The 22,999-nt window shown below is 44.1% G+C and overlaps 1 protein-coding gene across 1 annotated transcript in view; it reads right to left on the reverse strand.

Annotated features, from left to right (window-relative positions):
• The window catches only part of IL31RA (interleukin 31 receptor A), a 64,872-nt gene that overhangs the window by 2,076 nt on the left and 39,797 nt on the right, over window positions 1-22,999 (reverse strand). The window contains 8 exon segments of the mRNA XM_054252248.2: window positions 923-1,004; window positions 2,271-2,364; window positions 4,895-5,035; window positions 7,123-7,269; window positions 8,082-8,183; window positions 9,667-9,849; window positions 15,870-16,086; window positions 19,295-19,374. Coding sequence (XP_054108223.2) covers window positions 923-1,004; window positions 2,271-2,364; window positions 4,895-5,035; window positions 7,123-7,269; window positions 8,082-8,183; window positions 9,667-9,849; window positions 15,870-16,086; window positions 19,295-19,374 — 1,046 coding nt within the window.

Here is a 22,999-nt window from a genome sequence, read left to right on the forward strand (position 1 = left end):
CAGTAATAAGGATTTAAAGGTTATATTTGATTGGGCTTGTTTTGACCTAAGCAAAAAAATTAAACCTTAAAAATTTCCTAACAGTTTTTCACTTAAAAATTTATGAAAATGGAGGGTTTCTAGTTAAGGAATACTCACCAGAAAACCCCAATCCCAGCACTTTGAGAGGTCCAGGCAGGCAGATCACCTGAGGTCAGGAGTTCAAGACCAGCCTGGCCAACTTGGTGAAACCCCATCTCTATAAAAATACAAAAAATCAGCCAGGCATGATGGCAGGTGCCTGAAATCCCAGCTACTCGGGAGGCTGAGGTCGAAGAATCACTTGAACCCAGGAGGTAGAGGTTCCAGTGATCCGAGATCATGCGATTGTACTCCAGCCTGGGTGACAGAGGGAGACTCCATCTCAAAACAAACACACAAACACCCAATGCCAGTTAATAAAGCCTGACTCTGATGGCCCCAGCCTGAGAAAAGCAACCTGAGGCAGCCTCAGCCTGCCACACCCATCAACAGCCTCCGGCGATCTTTAGGCAGTTTTTAGATTACTGTGCTCCTGGCTGCTTTGTAAATGGCTTCAACTCCTCTAGCCAGGCCTCCTCTCTCTCTAATTAGCCCATGAGGTCAGGAAGGATAGGGCCAGTGTCTTTCTTCTGCAGCATCCTTTATAGGACCAGTTCCACCTGGGAATGCACTGGGTCCTTGTGAGCCTAGTGAAGCCCTTTCTTCTTGTCAAAGTATGAGGTCAAAGACGTTCCGGGAAGCTGATTCCACCTGCCCTGCCAGCCATTCCCTGAGACTTTTCAACTTGAGTTCTCTTGATGTGAACCTCAAAAAAAGCTCAGCCTAGCACACTTCCCCATCTCCATTCACCTTGTCTACCTCCCACGACTGTAATTTCCTTAATAAAAACGGGAGTGTTTACCTTGAAATCATCTCCATGCCACGTGGCTATACTACTTTCAGCAGGGTTGGGAACGCTGGGCCAACACAGGTGAGCCAGTTTGCTAATGAGAGAGAAGATTTTAAGATGGGAAGTGAATCTAAGAAGCATTAGCACTGTATGGCTGAGTCAAAAGAGGGAGGCTTTGCTAAAGGGAATTTTAAGGTTCCCTCCTAAATAAGGGCATGTCCGCCTGATTGATAGAACCTGGGAAAGTGGAGTTGTTTTGCGGTGTGTGCGTTGGGGGGTGACGTTGCCAGTTATCTATGGGATGTGCTCAGAGCAGACTCTCCCCATACGAGATGTTCCTATCTTCCCCTCTCTCCCATCCCCGCATCTCCATACCTGGTCCCGATGCTGTAAATTGCACCATCACAGAGTCATTCCTTTGAGGCTTATCCCCCAGGAAGAGCAACATTCTATAAGCCTTATAAGCTACTCACACTTTCCTGTAATGGTTCCCGAAGTGTGGTCCCACACAGCAGCATCAGCATCACCTGGGAACTTGTTAGAAATGCAAATTTTGGGGCTTTACCCTAGAACCACTCAATCAGAAACTTTTGGGATAAGGCCTGATTCTGAAGCATGCTAAAGATCAAATGATTACTTAAGTGCGTAATGTACAAGAATCTATGCTGGTAGCTTGGCTACTACCTACAATTGGTAACTGACACTGGCTTGACTGTTAACTAAGAGCAGCTGCTTGACAGAGATGATCACAGCTGTCTAATTTGGAGCTCAACCAGGGAAGGACCATTAGGGTGACATAAGGCTCACTGCAGAGAGAAAACGTAAGACCCTGAAGACATGCTTTCTTCTCCCAAGTGGCCAGGGCAAGCAGGACAAAGGCCCCTGCCATCAGACCCTCAACGCTGCATCACAAGCAAGCAATGAGCTTGCATCAGCAGACAACTGACCAGCACTCCAACTCCATGGAGACACTGCTCCCTGCTCTGCCTGAGAGAGAAGCTTGCAAGAAGGCCTGCTGTAGTCAGGGGCCTCCGCTAGATACTGAGAAAAAGGGCCTGCTCTCTAACGCCAGTCTCAGATGGCACATGGAGCAGACTGTGAGGCAGCTGGCACTCTCCTGGCCTCAAAAAGGCCTAGCCCTGGGTGTGGAGCTCTGAGAAGTGAAAATGCTCTCGCTTGGTCAGAATTCTGATGAGCCACTGAGTGTGGCCTTTAATAACCTCAATAAATATGCACCAAGTTAATAAATGAATGAACACCCCTCGATGGAAGAGTGCCCTCTCCTACGAAGCACCTATGATGCCTTCCACCTCTTTTTGTCCCTGATTTTTAAGGCACCCACTGTTGTCTACAGACTCACTTGGGTTTTTTGAGACCATATGCCGCTGTCAGGATGATGAGAAGAAGAAGGCCTCCAGCAATCAGAGTAGTTATAAGGATAATCTCAAAGACACCTTTGAAAAAGAAAGAACAAAAGTCTGTAGTAAGTTGAGTTCCTCACCTTCTGGGCAAAAATCAATGATTAACTTTTTGTTCTAGTAGCGTCAGCAACACAATTTCTTATTAGTTTTATTTCGATTAAATTCAATTTTTTTCCACTAAAAAAACCCCAGAGTTTTGTGGCTCCCCATCTAGGCATCTTCTCCTGGCAGCATTCATTCCAACAGCGTTTATTCAGTGAATATTTATTGAGCATTTTTAAATTTAAATTTTATTTTTTTTTGAGATGGGTCTTGTTCTGTCACCAAGGCTGGAGTGTGCTCATAGCTCCATGATCATAGCTCACTGAAACCTCAAAATCCTGGGGCTCAGGCAACCTCCTGTCTCAGCCTCCTAAGTAGCTGGGACTTACAGGTGCAAGCCATTGTGGCCAGCTAATTTTTAGATTTTTTTTTTTTTTTTTTTTTGAGATGGACTCTTGCTCTGTCACCCAGGCTAGAGTGCCATGGCATGTCTTGGCTCACTGCAACCTCCATCTCCTGGGTTCAAGCGATTCTCTTGCCCTAGCCTCCCGGGTAGCTGGGATCACCAGCACCTGCCATTAAGCCTGGCTAATTTTTATATTTTTAGTAGAGACAGGTTTTCACCATGTTAGCCAGACTGGTCTCAAACTCCTGACCTTGAGTGATCCTTCTGCCTTGGCCTCCAAAAGTGCTGGGATTACAGGCATGAGCCACTGCATCCAGAGAGCAACTTTAGCTAAGGTGTCCAAAGAAAGAGTAAAATTCAAGCTGATCTTAATAGTGAGAAGGCTCCAGCCATGCAAAACCATGGAGAAAAGCACTCCGGGCAGAAGAAACAGTGGATGCAAAAGCTTTGAAGCAGGAACAAGGCAGGGAAGATAAATAGAGACAAAAAGAAAGCAGTAGGAAATGAGGTCAGTAAGGCACAGATGATGAAGGGCCTTGAAAGTTATAGGAAGGAATTTGGATTTTCTTTACAACCCAGTGAAAGTCACCTGTGGGTTTTAAACCGAGAATTCAGGGTTTGAAACTCTGGCTGCTGTGTGGAGAATGGATTATAGAGGATCAAAGATTGAAGCAGGGTGATTTATAATCTTTAGACCAGGGTAGGAAACGTCTAGGTCCCAGGGCTGGATCTTGCCTTCATTTAACCCTTGGAGAAAACTCCATGAGCCGATGAAATCTGTGCCCAGTGTTGCAAAAATTCAATACGGCTTTAAAAGATTGTAAACAGCATTATCAAAACCAGTTCCTAAAAGGCAATGTGAGTCCATCAAAACAGAATGTTTTCTCTGTAAAAAAAAAAAAAACATGTCGTACTCACATTTTCCAGAGTCATAAAACAATTTTATTCTTGAAAAATGTGATGAATAAGAGGCTTTCAAGAATATTTCAAGCAATTTTTAGCTTGTTCCAGTTATTGCAAAATCTTGGCAGTGTTCCTTCATTTTTAATCTAAAAAGTTATTCATTCTTTAAGAGTTGTAGTACGTACTTAAAAATCAAATCTCTATCACTCAAGGACTTGGCAAAATTAACATTTCTGTTTCTCCCATTCTCCTTCCTTCTTTCTGCCTCACCTGCTCATTCCATCTGCCTGCCTCTGAAATATCTCCCTTAGCCAGCCATCATATGAAGCTACATTTTATTTTACATTATTTGTTGTCTGTAGCAAATTTTTCTTGCTATTTTTAAAAGTAAAAGCAGGTAAGTTAAACATATGTTTTTGCTCAAAAAGGCCTCCATAAATGACAAGGTTAAGCCCCTCCCTGGGGGGTCTTTGAAGGCCCTGTTGTACAGTGATATGGTTTGGCTGTGTCCCCACCCAAATCTCATCTGAATTATAAGTCCCATAATTCCCATGTGTTGCAGGAGGCACCCAGTGGGAGAGAATTGAATATTAGGGTAGTTTCCCCCATACTGTTCTCATGGTAGTGAATAAATTGCACAAGATCTGATGGTTTCATAAGGGGAAACCCTTTCACTTGGTCCTCATTCTCTCCTGCTGCCACCATGTAAGACATGTCTTTCGCCTTCCACCATGATTGTGAGGCTTCTCCAGCCATGTGGAACTGTGGAACTCTTTTTCTGTATAAATTACCCAGTCTCAGGTATGTCTTTATCAGCAGCGTGAAAACAGACTAATACATACCGTAACCTGTAACATGCAGAAACTGGTGTCTGTGAATGGGGAGACAGCCTGAGACGGGAGCCGGTTTGGTGCTAAGACTGACGTTGGCATTAATTTGACATCTCCTCCTCCAGATGATTTGTGGCTGCCCATGAGGAAGGATCAAAATGACCAGCATTTCCGAATTCAACTCTCAACTTGCCTGCTCTCTCTCTCCCATCTGCTCATGTATATGCTTTCCAGGAAGGTTGGGGAGCCAGAGAGCAGGGTGGCTCTTTCCATGTAAGCACTGCCCTTTCATTTGGCTTTCCCAGCCTTTGGCAGATGTCATTTCTCTCCGATGTAAGGTAAACATAGGGAGAGGTACCTAAGACTTGAAGGAAATACTCACTGAATGACAATGTCTTGAAATGTATGCTGGTCCCGTTGGTTCCCCCAGCACTGGTGCTGGCCATGACCTGAACAGCGTAAGAGGTCTTTCGTTGCAGGGCCTCCAGGCTGTACTGCAAAATGCTGGAGTTGACTGTCTTGGCTAAAGGAAAAATGCGGAGGTCAACCACCACAGCCAAGCCAAACTGAAAATTGTGTCCTAGGAGCATCAAAATAAGAGCATTGGAACTGTGCTTCCAAGCTTAGCTGTCTCATATTTTGACCCCTATTCATGTCCTGCTTAAAATTAGCCTATCAAGATGGAACAAGGACCTCAGCATAAGAGCTAGAACTATAAAAACTCTTAGAAGACAGCATAGGATAAATCTTCACAACCTTAAATTTCACAGTGGTTTCTTAGATATGATGCCAAAAGCACAGGTAGCAAAATGAAACATAGATTAAGCTGGATTTCACTAAAATCAAAGCTTTTGTGCATTGAAAGATAACATCAAGAGAATGAAAAGACAACTCATAGAACCAGTGAAAAATTTACAAATCATATATCTGATAAATAACTATCTAGAATATATAAAGCACACATAAACTCAATAACAAAAAGACAAACAACACAATTTAAACATAAGAAAATGAGATTAAAAAGACACGCCTCCAAAGAAGATATGCAAATGGATAAAAACTACAGGAAAAGATGTCCAACATTATTAGTCAGTGGGGAAATGCAAGTCTATGAGATAACCACTACATACCCACCAGGACAGCCATAATTTTCTTTTAATGAAAAATAACAAGTGTTGACAAAGATGCAGAGAAATGAAAATCCTTATACATTGCTGGTAATTCCAGCACTTTGGGAGGCTGAAGTGGGCAGATCACAAGGTCAGGAGTTCAAGACCAGCCTGGCCAATATGGTGAAACCCCGTATTTACTAAAAATACAAAAATTAGTCAGGCATAGTGGCGGGTGCCTGTAGTCCCAGCTTCTTGGGAGACTGAGGCAGGAGAATTGCTTGAACCCGGGAGGCAGAGGTTGCAGTGAGCTCACATTGCAACACTGCATTCCAGCCTGGGTGACAGATGAGACTCCATCTCAAAAAAGAAAGAAAAGAATGTATACTGGAGTAGTCACTGTGGAAAACAGTTTGGTGGCTCCTCAGTAAGTTAAACTAGAGTTACCATATGATCCAGAAATTCCATTCCTAGGTGTATACCCAAAAGAACAAAAAGCACAAACTCAAAACAGATATTTGTACAGAGCAGCATATGTTCATAGCAGACATCTGTTCATAGTAGCCCTATTCACAGTAGCTTAAAGGTTGAAACAACCTAAATATTCATCAGCTGATGAATGGATAAACAAAATATGGAATATCCATATAATGGAATATTATTCAGCCATAAAAAGGAATAAGTACTAAACCATGCTATAACATGGATGAACTTTGAAAACATGCTACATCAAAGAAGCCAGACACAAAGGCCACACATTTTATGATTCTATTTATATGAAATATCCAGAATAGGCAATCCATAGAGACACAAAGCAGTTTCATGGTTGCCAGGGGCTGTGGGAAGAGAGGAATGGGGAGTGACTAATTAATGGCTATGGGGCTTCTATTCGGGTGGAAATGGAAGAGCTCTGGAAGTAGCGGTGATGGTTGCACAATATTGTGAATGCTTCTAATGCCACTGAATTGTACACTTTCAAATGTTTAAAATGAAAAAATATTTTACATGTATTTTACCATAAGAAAAAAATTATTTAGCCTAAACAAGAATCCAAGCCTTGCCCAGTGTTTAAGATGTCAGGAGATATGGTGGACTGAAGAAAAAAAGCATGATTTGGCAGGGGCTGTAGAAGTCATGGTAACAGGGTCTAATCCCCTCACTCTTTAAGCCAGGCACACCATTCCTGGGAATAATGATCGGGGAGCTTCTGGGAGGTCAATTCAGGCCTCAACCGGGACAAATTATATCTATTCCTTCCATTCCCACTGGACTATCTTCTCATACAGAGTTCAGGTACTGTCCCTTCACTCTCATTTAACCCCCAAAGCTCCAGAAGTTGGGTGCTCTTGTCTCCATTTTCAGAGAGACTTGAAGAAGCTAAGTGACTCATGCCAGGTTGCAGGTCACAACGAGGTGGGGGAGGCATGCCTACGACAAGTCTATCCCTAGCATCTATCTGGGGCTTGGGATTTTTTTCCCACTTGGCTATGGACGCACTTACAGAATCCTTTTCCGCCTTCAGCTTGGTAAAAGATGGTGTAGTTGCAGATGATACCCTTTCTGTGTCTCTTGGGAATCTCCTTCCATGTGATTGTGACTGTCTTCACGCCAATGTTCTCCACCTTGGTCTCAGGACCTTCTGATGGAACTGGAAGGGACAGGGAGATGAATGATAACCATTGAACCACACCCCAACAGATCGTTCCCCCACAAAGGCTCTGGCCAGTACTCAGCCCAACCACAGTGATGGAGGCAGGAGGCACGGGTTGAGTAGGAAACAGATGAATCAACTCGTCTGGGAAAACTGTTTTCTAGAGCCATCTCTCTTAAGCAAGAAGAGAAGTGGCATCAAGACCACTTGAAAAATTCCTTTCATATAGATGTCTCACTCCAATTTGGTACCCAGCTTTTCCATTCTTATCTGTAAAGTGTAGTTATTATCAAATAGTTGAAGAATATGCCTCCATAGGCTACCTTTGAGTGGCAGAAGTTATTTTCCAATGTTGAATCTGAAGACGTGAACTTCCAAAAAGATCAAAGTAAAGTTTGAGCAATTCACCAGTAAAGCCCTTGCTCATTGCTACATAATTAAAAATAATTTAACATCCCTAACTTAGGATGAACTCTGTATGTGTATCAACACTCCCTGATGTGGTCTTAATTCCATGTTATTGCTGGAAGCAGCTCTATTTGCACTGTTTGTGACTTTGGGCAAGTTATTTCACCTCTCTGAGCTTTAATTTTCAATCTGTGAAATGAGAGGATTGGACTCGATGATCCCTAATGTCTACCCCAGCTTCAGAATTCAGCAGATTCATAGCATACAGAGTTCACTACAAGACGAAGTGAAGTATGAGCCCTAAGACGGCTGGGAATGAGCTGCAGGCATTTGCGGCCTTATCCACAGGTTGTACGGCTCCCACCATTTCCTTTTCCCCACAGGGCCTTGTCCATACATACCGCCTTCTTTGGCATAAGCCTGGATGGAATATGGCTCACCAACTTTGTCATGCAACATTGGATACACAGAGATGTTATAGCACCAGAAAGGTTTTAATTTATCTGTAAAAAAAGAGAGAAAAAAGAAACAAGCATAAGTGTAGAGCATGGCAGAGTGGAAGGAATACAAGACTAAGAGTTATGGCCAAACACTTACCGAAGATACTCCATTTCTCTACAGTTTCCACCTCTGGGAAATAAATAGGTTAGGGTGAATGGTCTCTCATATCCATTGCATTTCTCAGATTTTCTAATTAATTTTTATTTTTAAAGTTAGCCTTTTAGCTTTTTCTTTTTTGGAGGCAGGGAATCCTCAGGTTTGTCCTGTCCAAACACTTTTGCAGCAAGAGAGATCCATAGGACCACTGACTACGCTGCCTAATTAAGTCCTAGAACTTAGAGCCATCCAGAAGCAGAGAAATAAGGGATTCAATGCCTCCTCCATCACTGATTTTATCATATGATTTGGGGCACAGCAGAATACATCTTAATCCTTCAAGTCAACAATATATCATCACCCTGTGGATCTCAAACACCACGAATTCTATCTCCTCTACTTGCCTGCATCCGTACATGTATATTAATCTTAATATGGATGCTTGAAGCATTAAGAAATGATTGTAGCGACAGGATTAAAAGGGTAAAGCCTCATTAGGGAGGCTGAGGCAGGAGGATCACTTGAGCCCAGAAGTTTGAGGTTACAGTGAGCTATGATCGTGCCACTGCACTCCATCCTTGGCGACCAAGCAAGACCCTGTCTCTAGAAAATAAAAAGTTTTTTAAAAAATTAAAAATAAAGAATAAAGCAGACTGGGTGCAGTGGCTCACGCCTGTAATCCCAGCACTTTGGGAGGCCGAGGCAGGTGGATCACAAGGTCAGGAGATTGAGACCATCCTGGCCAACATGGTGAAACTCCATCTCTACTAAAACACAAAAAACTAGCTGGGCATGGTGGCTGGCGTCTGTAGTCCCAGCTACTCAGGAGGCTGAGGCAGGGAAATCACTTGGACCTGGGAGGTGGAGGTTGCAGTGAGCTGAGATCAGGCCACTGCACTCCAGCCTGGTGACAGAGTAAGACTTCGACTCAAAAAAAAAAAAAAAGAATAAAGCCTCACTCGTGTATCTTACATAGGGCAGGGTCTTTCTGAAAAGGCTATTCCCATAATAATCACCTGGGAAAGGGGCCTAGCTCTTAAACAGGCAACCAGAATTGAAGAAAGTATCCTAGGTATGACAGCTGGGATCCACACTCTGGTGTCATCCATGAGATGGCCCAGCTATCTGGGAAAAGCTCTCTGACGGTGGGTGTTAAGACAGTGTTTCCACCTGGAGGCCGGCCAGACACCTGGTCTACTTAACACCCACAGCTTTCTGTGCCAGCCTTGACTTGGAAATGCCAAGAAGCGTGTCACTTCATTAAGCTTGCACAAGCTTGTCAAATGCTATTAACCACACTAACATCTTTGAAACCAAAGTTAAGGATCTAAAAATGGATGAAAAACCAAACCCTGCAGAGAGGGAACCTGTGGGTTGCACCAGGGCTACCTTGCTGGATCGTCCAGTTCCTGGCCTGAGACACAGGTTCCCAGGAAAGGGTGGGGGGCTCTGAGTCCATGTCCGGAAACCATTCAATCATCCAAGTGTTCACATCTAGAGCACAGCTTTGCCACTTCACCACTAGCTGGTCCTCAGCAAGGCAGGCCTGCATGACCTCAATGCACCGAAATGCTGAAAAAGAGAAAAGGACCACTTCACAGTTACCCACTTCATTCCCCAAATGCAACCACCACACTGGCATCCACTCACTGCCTCAGCTGTAGAACAAGGCCAAAGTTCAGGATCTCCACCACAGCCTCCCCGGATGGTGCTTTTTACCCCTTATTGCATCCCTTTTCCTTACACAACACCTTTGAGGATTAAGTGGCTTCTTTTTTTTTTTTGAGACAGAGTTTCGCTTTTGTTGCCTAGGCTGGAGTGCAATGATACGATCGTGGCTCACCAAAACCTCTGCCTCCAGGGTTCAAGCGATTCTCCTGCCTCAGCCTCCTGAGTAGCTGGGATCATAGGCATGTGCCACCGTGCCCAGCTAATTTTGTATTTTTAGTAGAGACGGGGTTTCACCATGTTGGTCATGCTATTTCGTGGCTTCTTAATCTTCCTTTACCGACCCCCAATTGACCTATTTCCAGAAAAAGATCTCACTAGAGAGTTGATGACTAAAAAGACTTACCTTCCACAGTGTCTCTGCAAGTCAAAAGGAAAGGAAAGCTGAGACAAAGAATCTCCAGAGGTAGAATTTCAGGCTCTGGGAATTGTGTGGTTAGGAAGCTGGGAGACGGTGACCAAAAATCATACCAGGGAGATGGGTTCACACTTTCACTCTGTATTCTGTCTCTATACAAACTGGATATGAATTCCTATCCTCAAGGCAGCAAGTATTGCGTTTGTACCAGAAACAAAGATGCCTCAATCCTAAGTACCTAGTATGGATTAATACATAAGCGGCAATATTTTCTGTGGGACTGGCCAAAAATTTATCTCTGGAAACAGACCACAGTGATTTATTTAACAGAAAAATTGAGTGTATGATTTCTAATACAACATCTGGAACTTAATCAGAATCTGAGAGATATCTTATTGAAAATGTTTGAACACACAGAAGAGAACTCCTGGAGGTGTGGTGAGGCAGAGGTGGAAGGTACAAATTGGGCGGGGCTCAGAAATTCCAGGGTGTGCTCTCCCCTCACCCACTCCTCCCCAGCGTAGCACACCTCAGCCTGCAAAACTGGAATCCATGGGAAGAGTGTTTCTTTTCCTTTTTTTGAGCCAGAGTCTTGCCCTGTCACCCAGGCTTGAGTGCAGTGGCATTTGGCTCACTGCAACCTCCACCTCTTGGGTTCAAGTAATCCTTATGCCTCAGCCTCCCGAGTATCTGGGACTATAGGCACACACTACACACCCAGCTAATTTTTTGTATTTTTAGTAGAGATGGGGTTTCACCATGTTGGCCAGGCTGTTCTCAAACTCCTGACCTCAGGTGATCTGCCCACCTCAGTCGGTCTCCCAAAGTGCTAGGATTACAGGTGGGAGCCACCATGCCCAGCCAGGAAGAGTGTTTCAGTGAATGCCAAAGATGATCCTGGATGTGGGCATAAAAGTGTCCTGCAAAAATAACCCAAAAAGCCTTTTGAAGCTGGAAGCCTAGGCCACCTGTAGGAATTTGGGGACCGGAGTCCTGCATCCTGCAGTTCTGAAGGGTGCAGAACAGCACCCTTTTGGTGCCAGCGGGCTGTGTGTATATTTAGGAGTCTGATTCTTGTAATCCACAGTTGACAGATCCTTTTCAAATAGTGCCCATATCAGACACTCCAGGGGCTAGTCCTAGCAGCAAGGCCAGGTCATCTGTCAACCTGAAAAGGTAACTCTACAACTGAGACATAGAGGAAATGTGAAGCTGCAGAAGGTGCTGGAGCTGGGGCAAGAAGCACAGAGCCTGGAGATCGACCCTGCCTAACCCCAGGGCTCTGACTTTCTCCTCCAACCTTCCCCTCCTCACCACCTAGAAGGGTCCCCAGTCAGTTCTGGCTGAAAGTCCCTGCTGGAGCCTTGGAGACCTGACAAGACTCTTCTAGCAGCCAGTGTTGGTACTCCGCCCAGACCCTCTCAGCTTCCTTGTTACTGTGTGTGTGTGTGTGTTTTGCTTGGCTTGGATGACTATGAGATATCACTTACACTCTAGAGTCCCCTACAAGATCCAGTGGAACCCCCTGCCCTGGGGCTTTTATCTCAGATTGTGCCTGTTACTAGTTGAATTGTATCCCCCCAAAGTATATCCTCAGGGTCACAGAATTAGACATTTGGAAATAGGCCATTGCAGATGTAATTAGTTAAGACAGTGAGCCCTCTATAAGAAAAGAGGAATCTGGGCATGGAAACAGAGACACACAAGAAGCTAGCCATGTGAAGGCTGAAGCAGGTACTGGATTTATGGGACTTACTGGAGCTGCCACAAGCCAAGGAATACCTGGTGCCACTCCAAGCTGGAAGGGGTAAGGAAGGATTCTCCCCTAGAGACTTTAGGGAGCATGGCCAGCCAGCACCTCGATTTGGGACTTCTGGCCTCCAGGACCATGAGATGATAATGTTTGAAGCCCCCCAGTCTGCACTGCTTTTCTTCGGCAGCCCTGAAAGCCCACCTTGGTCTCGGCCTCTGCCCCTTCCTGGCCAGTTTCCGCAGCTTCCTTTTCTCATCTCCCCGAAGGTGCTTTTTTAAAAAATGACTTGCCCACAAATCCTGGCCTGATGAAGCCAGTGTTGGTGTCTAACCCCACTCCTTCGCACCAATACTGGACCTCTGAGGAGCAGGGGAGCAGGGTCTAAAGCGCCAGGTATACTGCAGAGACTGAGGAGACCAGCGTGGCACTGGCCTCAGGAAGCCATAAGTCAACTTTGAAAGGGGAAAGCCTGGCCATGCCAAGGGGCGCCAAAAGGGATGTTTCCAAGTCACCACTCTACTCAATATAAATGAATTGCCAGGTCCTTCCATCATTCAACAAGAGCTTTCTGAGCAATGACGCCAAACATCGCCAGGTGTGGTAGGAGACACAGATCCTTCCTTGGAGAAGCGGAGAGGGGCTTTGACCATGAAATCCACTGATTTGTGATCTGCGTGAAGACATTCACCTCGGAGGCTCACATGCTGGTGCTGCTTCCTCTTTGCCAACCGTCCCGGCCCATCCTGAGCTCTGCCCCAACTCCGGCCCATCTTCCTCCTCTGGCCTCATGACACAGCAGCCAAGAACATGCCTGCCTCAGACCATGCTGCTGCTGCCTGCTGACTCAGGTCTCACAAAACCCAGGGCATGCTGAGCAGAAGGAACCTGCTTCCAAGCCCATTCCAAAAGGGAAATATGGGAGCCCCCATAGGTCAATAACCAGCTCAGTGTCACACAGCATCTGTGTCCAGAATTCAAGACACTTTATGAATAGGTTGTGGGATATGATACGAGTTGGGAATCCTGCAAATCCGAGCTGGAATCATCCCACTCCAGAGACCTCGGGAACATTACTAAGCTTGGCTGAATCCCTTTGCCATCTATAACATCTCACAGCATCTACATCATGAGTTATGCCAAGGCTGAAATGGGAAAACCTGTGTTCTCTCAGCACAATTCCTGACATATACTAATGGACAGTGTACAATAACTATACTCACTTAATGATAGCTATCCTTACAGAAATTATCTTATTCTCATTCTCCAGTTGCATCCACTTTATTAAGCAAATTTCTGTACAATATTACTTTCGTTTGTTTGTTTGATTTTGAGACAGGGTCTTGCTCTCTTGCCCAGGCTGGAGTGCAGTGGTGCAATCTTGGCTCACTGTAGCCTCAACCTCCCTGGCTCAAGTGATTCTCCCACCTCAGCCCCTCAAGTAGCTGGGACCGCAGGCACATGCCATCATGCCTGGCTAATTTTTGTATTATTTATTTTTTTTTTGCAGAGACAAGGTTTTACCATGTTGCCCTGACTGGTCTCGAACTCTTGAACTCAGCAATCCACCCGCCTTGGCCTCCCAAAGTGCTGGGATTACAGGCGTGAGCCACCGTGCACATCCAGGACATTACTTTCTTATATGTCTGGGACTAGTGTCTGTAAAGGTTCTCTGTAAAGAGCCAGATAGCAAATATTTTAGGTTTTAGGTTTTGTAGGCTAGAGTGTCTCTGTCACAACTATTCAATTTAGCCACTATGGCACAAAAGGAGCCATAAACAATATGTGAGCAAGTAGGTGTGGCTGCGTTACTGCGAAACTTCACTTACAATAACCAGTGTGCAACCAGAGTTAACTGCAAGCTTCAGTGTACCAATACTGGGTCTAAGACCATTATAACTGATGATCACACAGATGCATCTGACACAAGCCATCAAAATACTAAGTGAATCCGGCATAACTTTAGTTAAATTGTATTTTATAATATTTTTAAAGTTGATAATCCGTGTCTAACAGAAATTTGATCAGTCAGAAATGTGATTCAGAATGATGACAGGCTGGGCACAGTAGCTCATACCTGTAATCCCAGCACTTGGGGAGGCTGAGGCAGGTGGATCACCTGAGGTTGGGAGTTTGAGGTCAGCCTGACCAACATAGAGAAACCCTGTTTCTACTAAAAATACAAAATTAGCTGGGCATGGTGGCGTGCGCCTGTAATCCAAGCTACTAGGGAGGCTGAGGCAGGAGAATTGCTTGGACCCGGGAGGTGGAGGTTGTGGTAAGCTGTGAAAGCACCATTGTACTCCAGCCTGGGCAACAAGAGCAAAACTCCATTTCAAAAAAAAAAAAAAAAGAATGACGGTAGTAATAATTAGCATTTTACATACACAATCTCATTTAATGAGGTAGGTATTATTATATAATAGCTAAATTTTACGAGCAGCTAAGGTTCAGAGAGGTTAGGTGACCTGACCAAGGTTAATGGTATCTTGTGGAAGAGCAAAGATTTGGACCCAGGGCTGTTGGACTCCAAAGCCCATGCCTTTATACCCTATTCTTTACCTCCTCCCATCCTGGGGCCACCATGGGAAACTGAGGTTACTATTCACCACCACCTCTATTAAGGAAGAATGTGTGCTCCGATGACACGGGTATTTGTCAGGAACCTCCTCGTGAGGGTACTGGACCGGCAGGAACTAGGATGTCAGGAAGTGAGGACTAAGGGAGTACTATTAAATGCAAACTAAAATATCAAATGTAGCTTAAAACACAAATGTAGAAATACCTAGGAATTATAAAATGAGTGTGTAAGGAGAATAGACAGAAGGGAGAATTCTGGAACCGGTTGTGTAAATGTCTGAACCAGTCTAGGTGTAAGCAAATAGAGAGAGGTGGGGAATTGGAGAGAACATTCCTAACTATGATGTGTTTCCACAAATAGTTAATGCACATCTGCTCTATGCCAACAACCCTATGCTATTTTAAGGGTTGGAAATTAGGTCTAAAAAAATAGGAAGGAAAAATAGACAAAAATCCCTGCCCTCATGACACTTACATCCTATTGAGGAAGATAAAGGTAGTAAAACAAATAAGATAATTTATAGGATGAGGGATAGTACTAAGTTTGAAAGAGAAAAGTAAGGCAGAAAAGAGAAAATCTTTGAATTAGAATTTTTTATTTCAAAACAGGATATGAAATATGAGTTTGACTGGGAGCAGTAATATATTAAAAACGACTTGACCAAAAGTGTAATGCACTATTGATTAGCAAGTATAAACACTAGAATTTTTCCTTAGTAACAATGGAAGGGGAAAAGGAAGAAAACAAGAAAGCAAGCATTAAACCAAGGATGGGGATGTAGTGAATACCCATTTGTAGGGAGAAGAGTTCAAGAGCTGCTTTGGTCACAGAGGACAAATGTGACAAATAGGACAGTTTCATAGGACTTGACCCAGCTTACATTCGCTCAGACCAGAACAAATCAAAGCTGCACACAGAACTTCTCGGTGTACGGCTTTGTATTCTGTAATTTATAAAGTCTCTGATTCTTAACACAGGCTTTGTTCCAAAGGAATCTGACTTCAAGTGGTTCATTAATTACTAGCAAATTTTCATTGCTTCTCCACAACCTAAAATATCCCCACTCCATTTTCATTTTGACTCATGAGAAAGAGTCATCCTTGAGAGCACAGGGACTGCTCCCTGGCCAGTGGATGGGAACAGGCACCTAAGGAAGAAGCTGATGCTCTACTTACACTTTTCCTGAATAGCTGGAATCCTCAGGGTGGCCACTGGAGACTTTCCAAGAGAATTATAAGAAGTCATAGACACCCAATAGCTCTCGCCTCCCAGATGCAGTTCCAGTGGCTGGTTAGTGGCATTCATTGTCTCTGTGAGGTTAGTGTTGTTTTCTGGGAAGTACCATATGTTGTAGCCAAGTGTTTTCTCTAGGACTGGCGCTCCTCTTGGCTTCTGAACCCAAAGAAAACAAAATGTATTGCCAATAACAAAGAAAAAGAAAGGCATTGAGACAGTGAGAAGCAGTGGGTGTGAGGGGTATGGAATAAGGTTAACTGTTAGATACTAAACTACAATCAGTTAATCAGCCTCCACCGATAAATAATACATCCTGGACTTTGATATTAACCCTTCAAGTGCCAGAAAAGGGGATTTAATAAATTTAGTCCAAATCCATAAGGCTAAACTAGGAGAATGCCCAAGCCAATGTAAACAAGCCATGCTTCTTTCCTTCCGCTTGTATCTTTCACTCCATCCCACTCGTGTAGAGGAGGAAGGGCTAGAAAGCTGACACATTCCCTCTGAGCCCATCCCAAGTCTGGTCTGGCCCTGGGTCATCTCCTACCTGGAGTATTCAAGGCTTGGAGAATACCCTACGCCCTAGTCTTTTATTTCCATGCCTCTCCCTCTGAGAAGGGAGCCAGCTTCCCTGGACCAGGCACCCCAACCAGGCATCTTAGCTAAGAGGACTAAGACATTCAGGGCTGCGCTACCAGTCCCAAACTCTTGGAGAGACGCGAAGTTTAAGGTGGAACCCTGGGAACTTTAAGCCAAACTCTTATTTTCAGCCTTGAACTTGGGCCCACTAACCAGATGTTTGCCTAGGAGGGAGTATGCTGAATATTTCCCAAAATTTATAGGGTTTCCCATTTGTTTCCTTTCTGTTGGTGATTATGCACACTGATAGAGCAGAATGCTTGAATCTAAGTCCAGATGGGACTTTCGCAGGCACCTCATCCCATTGCCTTCCCAGTTCAGGAAGTTCCTTTACACTCGCCTTGGCATAAAAGGTTAGCTAGAATCCTCCTAATGACCAGGAGCCTTTTATCTCTCAAGACGGCCCATGTCCTTTTTAATTTAATTTAATTAATTAATTTATTCATTTTGAGACAGGGTGTAACTTTGTTGCCCAGGCTGGAATGCAATGGCACAATCTTGGCTCACTGCAATCTCTGCCTCCTGGGTTCCAGCAATTCTCCTGCCTCAGCTTCCCAAGTAGCTGGGACTACAGGTGCACACCACCATGCCCAGCTAATTTTTGTATTTTTAGTACAGAGAAGATTTTACCATGTTGCCAAAGCTGGTCTCGAACTCCTGACCTCAAGTGACCGCCTGCCTTGGCCTCCCAAAATGCTGGTATTACAGGCATGAGCCACTGCACCTGGCCCCATTTTCTTTTTTAAATAATAGCTTTATCGAGATACAATTCATATTCCATAAAATTCAATTTTAATGTGAGTTCAATGGCTTTTATTAATAGTATGTTCAGTCATGCAACTAGCACCATTATTTAATTTTAGAGCATTTTAGTACATTGTTTTTCAACCAACTCAAATTCTTACGAAAGCTCTCTCCTTTTGAGGGGGCAGGGGGTGGGGAAAGACCAGCCCCCCCAGGTGAGGGGGAGGAGGCAGGCACTGAAATCCATCTTCCCTACTTCACAAGCTGCCCTACTTGGCCCTTCGCCACTGCTATGTAGCTAAGACCACAGGTGGGTGTGTACTGTTGTTGGCTTTCCTCCCCCAAAAATGTGTTGGCAGAGTCATTTGTTTTCATACTTGATGGCTGAGAAAGACAGCACAGCATCTGGGATTGATTCTCTAAGATGATCTCTGGCTGTTTTCCTATGCAGGGAGCCTCCGCTACCCTGGGAGTCCCATATCCCTGGAGCTGTGGAGGGTGTGGGCGATGGTGCAGGAGCCTCCAAGCCTGAGGCAATTGGAATGTCATTTGGCAAAGCAGGACACTTGCTCATTTTCAACAGGATTTTGAACTTGCCTGGACTTCAGCAAATGTGAACTAACACGATGAGCCTTTCCTGAGAATTCTAGAGGCACACGAAGGAATTCTGGCATCTCAGTCCTCTCCTCCCTTTCTTCCCCATCTTTTTGCTTTTTCTCCACCTGCCCTTTTCCTTTCCTGCTTATTCCCTCAGCCCCCCATTTTCTACTCCTTCTCCCGCTTCCTTCTCTCAGATCCTCTTCCCTCCTCTTCTCTGCATTATCCTTTCCTCACTCCCAGGCTTCTGCCCTAGAAAGGACCACGTGGTCCCTCTTCTGTTTTTGTGCCCCACTACAACACACATGTGCCATCTATGTTGCCAGTGACGCGAGAGCACACCAGCAAGCTGAGTCTGGTCAGAGCGCTTCTTAGGCAGTTGGGTGGGGAGGGGTTCCAGGGACTTATGCTGCCTTCCAGCAGAGGCTGGTCCATGATGTTTCCTCCAGAAGGTCATGGTGCCTCCTGGACTTGCACTGTCTACCTGCCCCAGGTGTTAATATTTCAGGCCAAAGAAGAGGGGGCCGGGTTTGTAATGCATGACGGGGCCATCTGCAAGACGGCCTATAGGGTTTTTTTGAGCTGGCCAACCAGTATGAGATTTGGGGCAACATAAAGCCCTCTAGGGAAGGAAATTCTGGAGGTAAAATTTCAAGAATCACTGTTTTTGGAAGGGTAAGAGACAGGGCTTTTAAACAGGATAAACAGGTCAGGCATGGTGGCTCATGCTTATAATCCTAATGCTTCTTGAGGCTAAGGTGGATCTCTCAAGCCCAGGAGTTTGAGACCAGCCTGGGCAACATAGCAAGACCCAGTCTCTACCAAAAAAAAAAAAATTTTTTTTTTTTTAATTAGCTGAGTGTAGCGGCACACTTCTGTAGACCCAGCTACTTGGGAAGCTGAGGTGGGAGGATCACTTGAGCCGAGGAGTTAAAGGCTGCAGTGAGCTATGATTTCACTACTGTCCTCTAACCTGGAGTACCATAGTGAAAGTCTCTGGAAACCCCCTCCCCACCCAACTGTCTAAGAAGAGCTCTGACCAGGCTCAGCTTGCTGGTGTGTCCTCAGGTCACTGGCAACATAAATGGCACATGTATGTTGTAGTAGGGCACAAAAACAGAAGAGGGACAACATGGTCCTTTCTAGGGCAGAGGCCTGGGAGTGAGGAACAGGAGAAAGCAGAGAAGAGGAGGAGTGGGGAGGGGGAAGAAAACCCTGTCAAAAAGAAAGAGAGGCAGGCGGGTGAGGGGAGGAGGAAAAGGAAGACAGAGAGAGAGGGAGAGGAGGGAAGCGGGGAAGGGAAGGAAGGAAAGGAAGGAAAGGAAGGGAAGGAAGGGAAGGAAGGGGAAGAAAGAGAGAGAAAAAGAACCCAGAGGGAGGTCACCTTCCATAGCAACTGCACTGGCCTTCTTCCGTCCGCCTCAGCCGGTTTCAGGACTCTCCACAGTTCCAGGCCACATGGAGCTGTAAGGAACAAGAATGAGGTACTCAACCCAGACAGACAGAGAGAAGGGAGAGCAAAGGAGACAGGGAAGGTTAGCCGGGCGGTTGAGAAGGATTTGCTCGAGGGAGCCAGTAGGAGTAAGGTGAGGAGTGGAGGGATGGCAGCCTTGCAATGATCAGTGATGTCTTCATTTTATGGTCAAGGAACTGCAATCAACCAAAGACAAAACATAAAACTCCTCTTGAGTCTAATGCTTAATGTAAGATAAAGAAAAAGTATAATAGGCTCCATTGTAATGTAATTTGTCACCCAAATCTGGATCAAAATGTGACCATCTCATGTCCTCTAGACCTAACATATATATTAACGCTGGTAATGACACAGTTAACTCACAAGGAAATATATGTATATATAATTTATAACATGTCTACTTCCAAAAAATGGAACTGCATACTTACAATGTTATAAAATATAAGAAAAAATTAAATAACAAAGGGACAAGAAGATAATCTTCACTAGGTCCCTCCCTGAGCTCTAAATTTAATGCTGGTTTTCCCCAAATAAAAAAGAATCACGTTGAGGTGCCTATTTCTTGTGGTCCAATAAAAAGGAAACCTAGAAATTCATATGAAGGACAATTATTTTCTGGCTATAAACACTGAAACCATAAATGGAATTTATCACGTGGATCTTTTCAAAAAGGACACAGAAAAACATAGAAGCCACTATCTGCAATCCCAGTAGAACAAACACACAGAAATGTCATATATGTGCATTATTTGTGGCTGTTTTCTATAAATAGCCAGGGCATAAATCCTGACACATGCCTTTTTCCAATAAACAACACAGTCTAAGACAATAGTCCAAGTGTACAGGCTTCTGATGATCTAACCATACAGGGATATAACTTACAGAAAACAAGGAATTTACATTTCACTTGATTTCTGGACCATATCTCTCAAATATCACATCTCAAGCAAGTTTTGTCAAGAGATGGTTCACTGGCAATTTATAGTTGAATGCCCTGATATGCACCTGGGATGTCAAAATGCTGAGCTACTGATTAAAGAATGACCCACCCACCTTAGCCATGAGAGGAAAGCAGAGAGTTCTAAACAAATGTCAAGAAGGCTAGTGGCCGGCGATTTGGAGAAGAGTAAATGTCTCTAATCAAAGCTGCAGTTGTTGTACTCTGAATTTTTTCTTGAAGAAGTCACATGGCTGGAGAGAATGTAATTAGGTTCACAAAGAAGGAGTCCACCACTCAGACCAAGATCTAAACTGTTTTAGAAGTAAGAGATCGTTTTCAGGGATCCTTTAAACGATAGGTGATTGGGCATCTTAAAGTAAAATTACTGGCTGGGCATGGTGGCTCATGCCTGTAATCCCAGCACTTTGGGAGGCCAAGACAGGTGGATCAGTTGAGGTCAGGAGTTCAAGACCAGCCTGGAAAACAGTGAAACCCTGTCTCTACCAAACATATAAAAAATTAGCCAGGTGTGGTGGCGAGTGAGCCGAGATCACGCCACTGCACTCCAGCCTGTGTGACAGAGCAAGACATGTCTCAAAAAAATAATTTTAGAAAAAGTAAAATTACTAAACTCTAGCTAAAGATAATCTTATAATGAGGAAAATATGCCAAGTACGATTGAGTCAATAACTTGTTTTTGCCTTCAATGGAGAGTCACATTTCTAGAACTACTCTTACAGAAGCCAGTGCAGTTAACACAGTCTAGCTGCTAGGCCCAGGGTCTCCCAGTGAAATGTATTAAATGCAATTCCATTAGAATTGCTTATAAGGAGATTCAGCTGTGTTGACTTTGCATATTACTTCATCTGAATCCCACTGAGGTGTTGTCTCAAAAGCTCTGCCAGGAGTTTTCTGATTTCTCAAAGGTGTTTATTGAATCAGAAGACAGGACGGCCAGTACTCAAGTTTCGAAGACAGGAAGCAACAGGCAGGTTTCAGCCTGTCTCCAAGCCAGTGAGATGTAAGCAGTGGCAAAGCTCCTCCCAGAAGACAGCCTTTGTACAGGGCTACAGGATCATTAGACCTTCCAAGGAAACCCACAGGATTAGAGGAACATTCATGCCATCTCTAACATGCAGAATCTCTCTGTTCCAATCATGTGGAGAGTCAAACTCAGGGACAGTAATATTGAGAGTAAGAAGAAAAAAAGTCAAAAGACAAGGTGTTCATTACTACCCAGTCCTAAATGTTCATCTCAAGGATAGTTACAGGCAAAACTAAGCTGATTATTAAATGATCATTCCAGTCACTTCACTAGAAATATGAGTGAAATTCTTCCTGGATTTATCCCATAGGCTAGCTGGGCATGATGGCACATGCCTGTAGTCCCAGCTACTCGGCAGGCTGAGGTGGGAGAATCACTTGAACCTGGGAGTGTGGGCTGCAGTGAGCTGAGATATCACCACTACCTTTCAGACAGAGTGAGACCCTGTCTCAAAAAAAAAAAACTTTTTTCCATAGGCAGCCATTTTGTTTTCATAGATGGTAATAATAAATGAGTTTAAATGAATATTTTCTTATTTCATTGAGGCCACTGTTTCCTACAAATATGATTCAAAGAGAAACCATCTTCTCAGTACAGACCTCCCACAGATGCAGCTGTTAGTGAAGCCACTGCCTGACTAGCATGTTAGTCTTCTATAGTTATTCTATCTGGCTTTCCATGAACCATAAATTGATAATGGATTTGTGGTTTAATCAAAGGGGGAAAAGTAAGGACTCTGTGAAAAAAAAACAAAGTTAAAATTTTCCAAATCAACCAGAATATGTACATATTCAAAGGCATCAATTGTCTGGACTGATACAGCAACAGCTGATTAGACTATTTTTATTACAATATGGGTATCCCACAACCACCACCAGTTAGACATATACAGGTACCCCTGCTAAAGACCAACAGTAATAAAAGCTAACTCTTAGCCAGTGTCAGTTTATTGGAATTTTCTCATTTAATCCCATAGTCCTGTAATTAGGTAGAACAACAATGTTACTGTTATTTCTGAAGTATAGAGAAATCAAGCAGGTATCCAATATCACAAGCTTTTACGAAATAAAGCCGGGATTTGAATCAAATTATATCTGTATCATGCAGTGAGTAGATATTTAAATGCCTAAATCTAGGTAAAAACTCTAATAATAATCAATACATTGAAATCTAAAAGAAAATTGTGCTTCATATTCAACTTAGAATACACGTTTTTTTTTTTTTTAATTTATGAGACAGAGTTTTGCTCTATCACCCAGGCTGGAGTGCAGTGGCACAATCTCGGCTCACTGTAACCTCTGTCTGCTGGGTTCAAGCGATTCTCCTCTCTCAGCCTCCTGAGATTACAGGTGCGTACCACCATGTCCAGCTAATTTTTTGTATTTTTAGTAGAGATGGGATTTCACCATGTTGATCAGGCTTGTCTCGAACTCCTGAACTTGTGATCCACCCACCTTGGCCTCCCAAAGTGCTGGGATTACAGGTATGAGCCACTGTGCCCGGCACATTTTTAAACAGTTAGGAAGGTTTAAGATAGGATGCATTAAACAACTGGCATTTCATTGAAATAGGAAAACATGCACTTTATCAATGGGAAAACAAGAAATGAGGATTTGCCGGGGGCTGGGGG

Source organism: Callithrix jacchus, chromosome 2 (assembly GCF_049354715.1).
Source record: "Callithrix jacchus isolate 240 chromosome 2, calJac240_pri, whole genome shotgun sequence".
In the NCBI taxonomy this organism is placed as follows: Eukaryota; Metazoa; Chordata; class Mammalia; order Primates; family Cebidae; genus Callithrix; species Callithrix jacchus.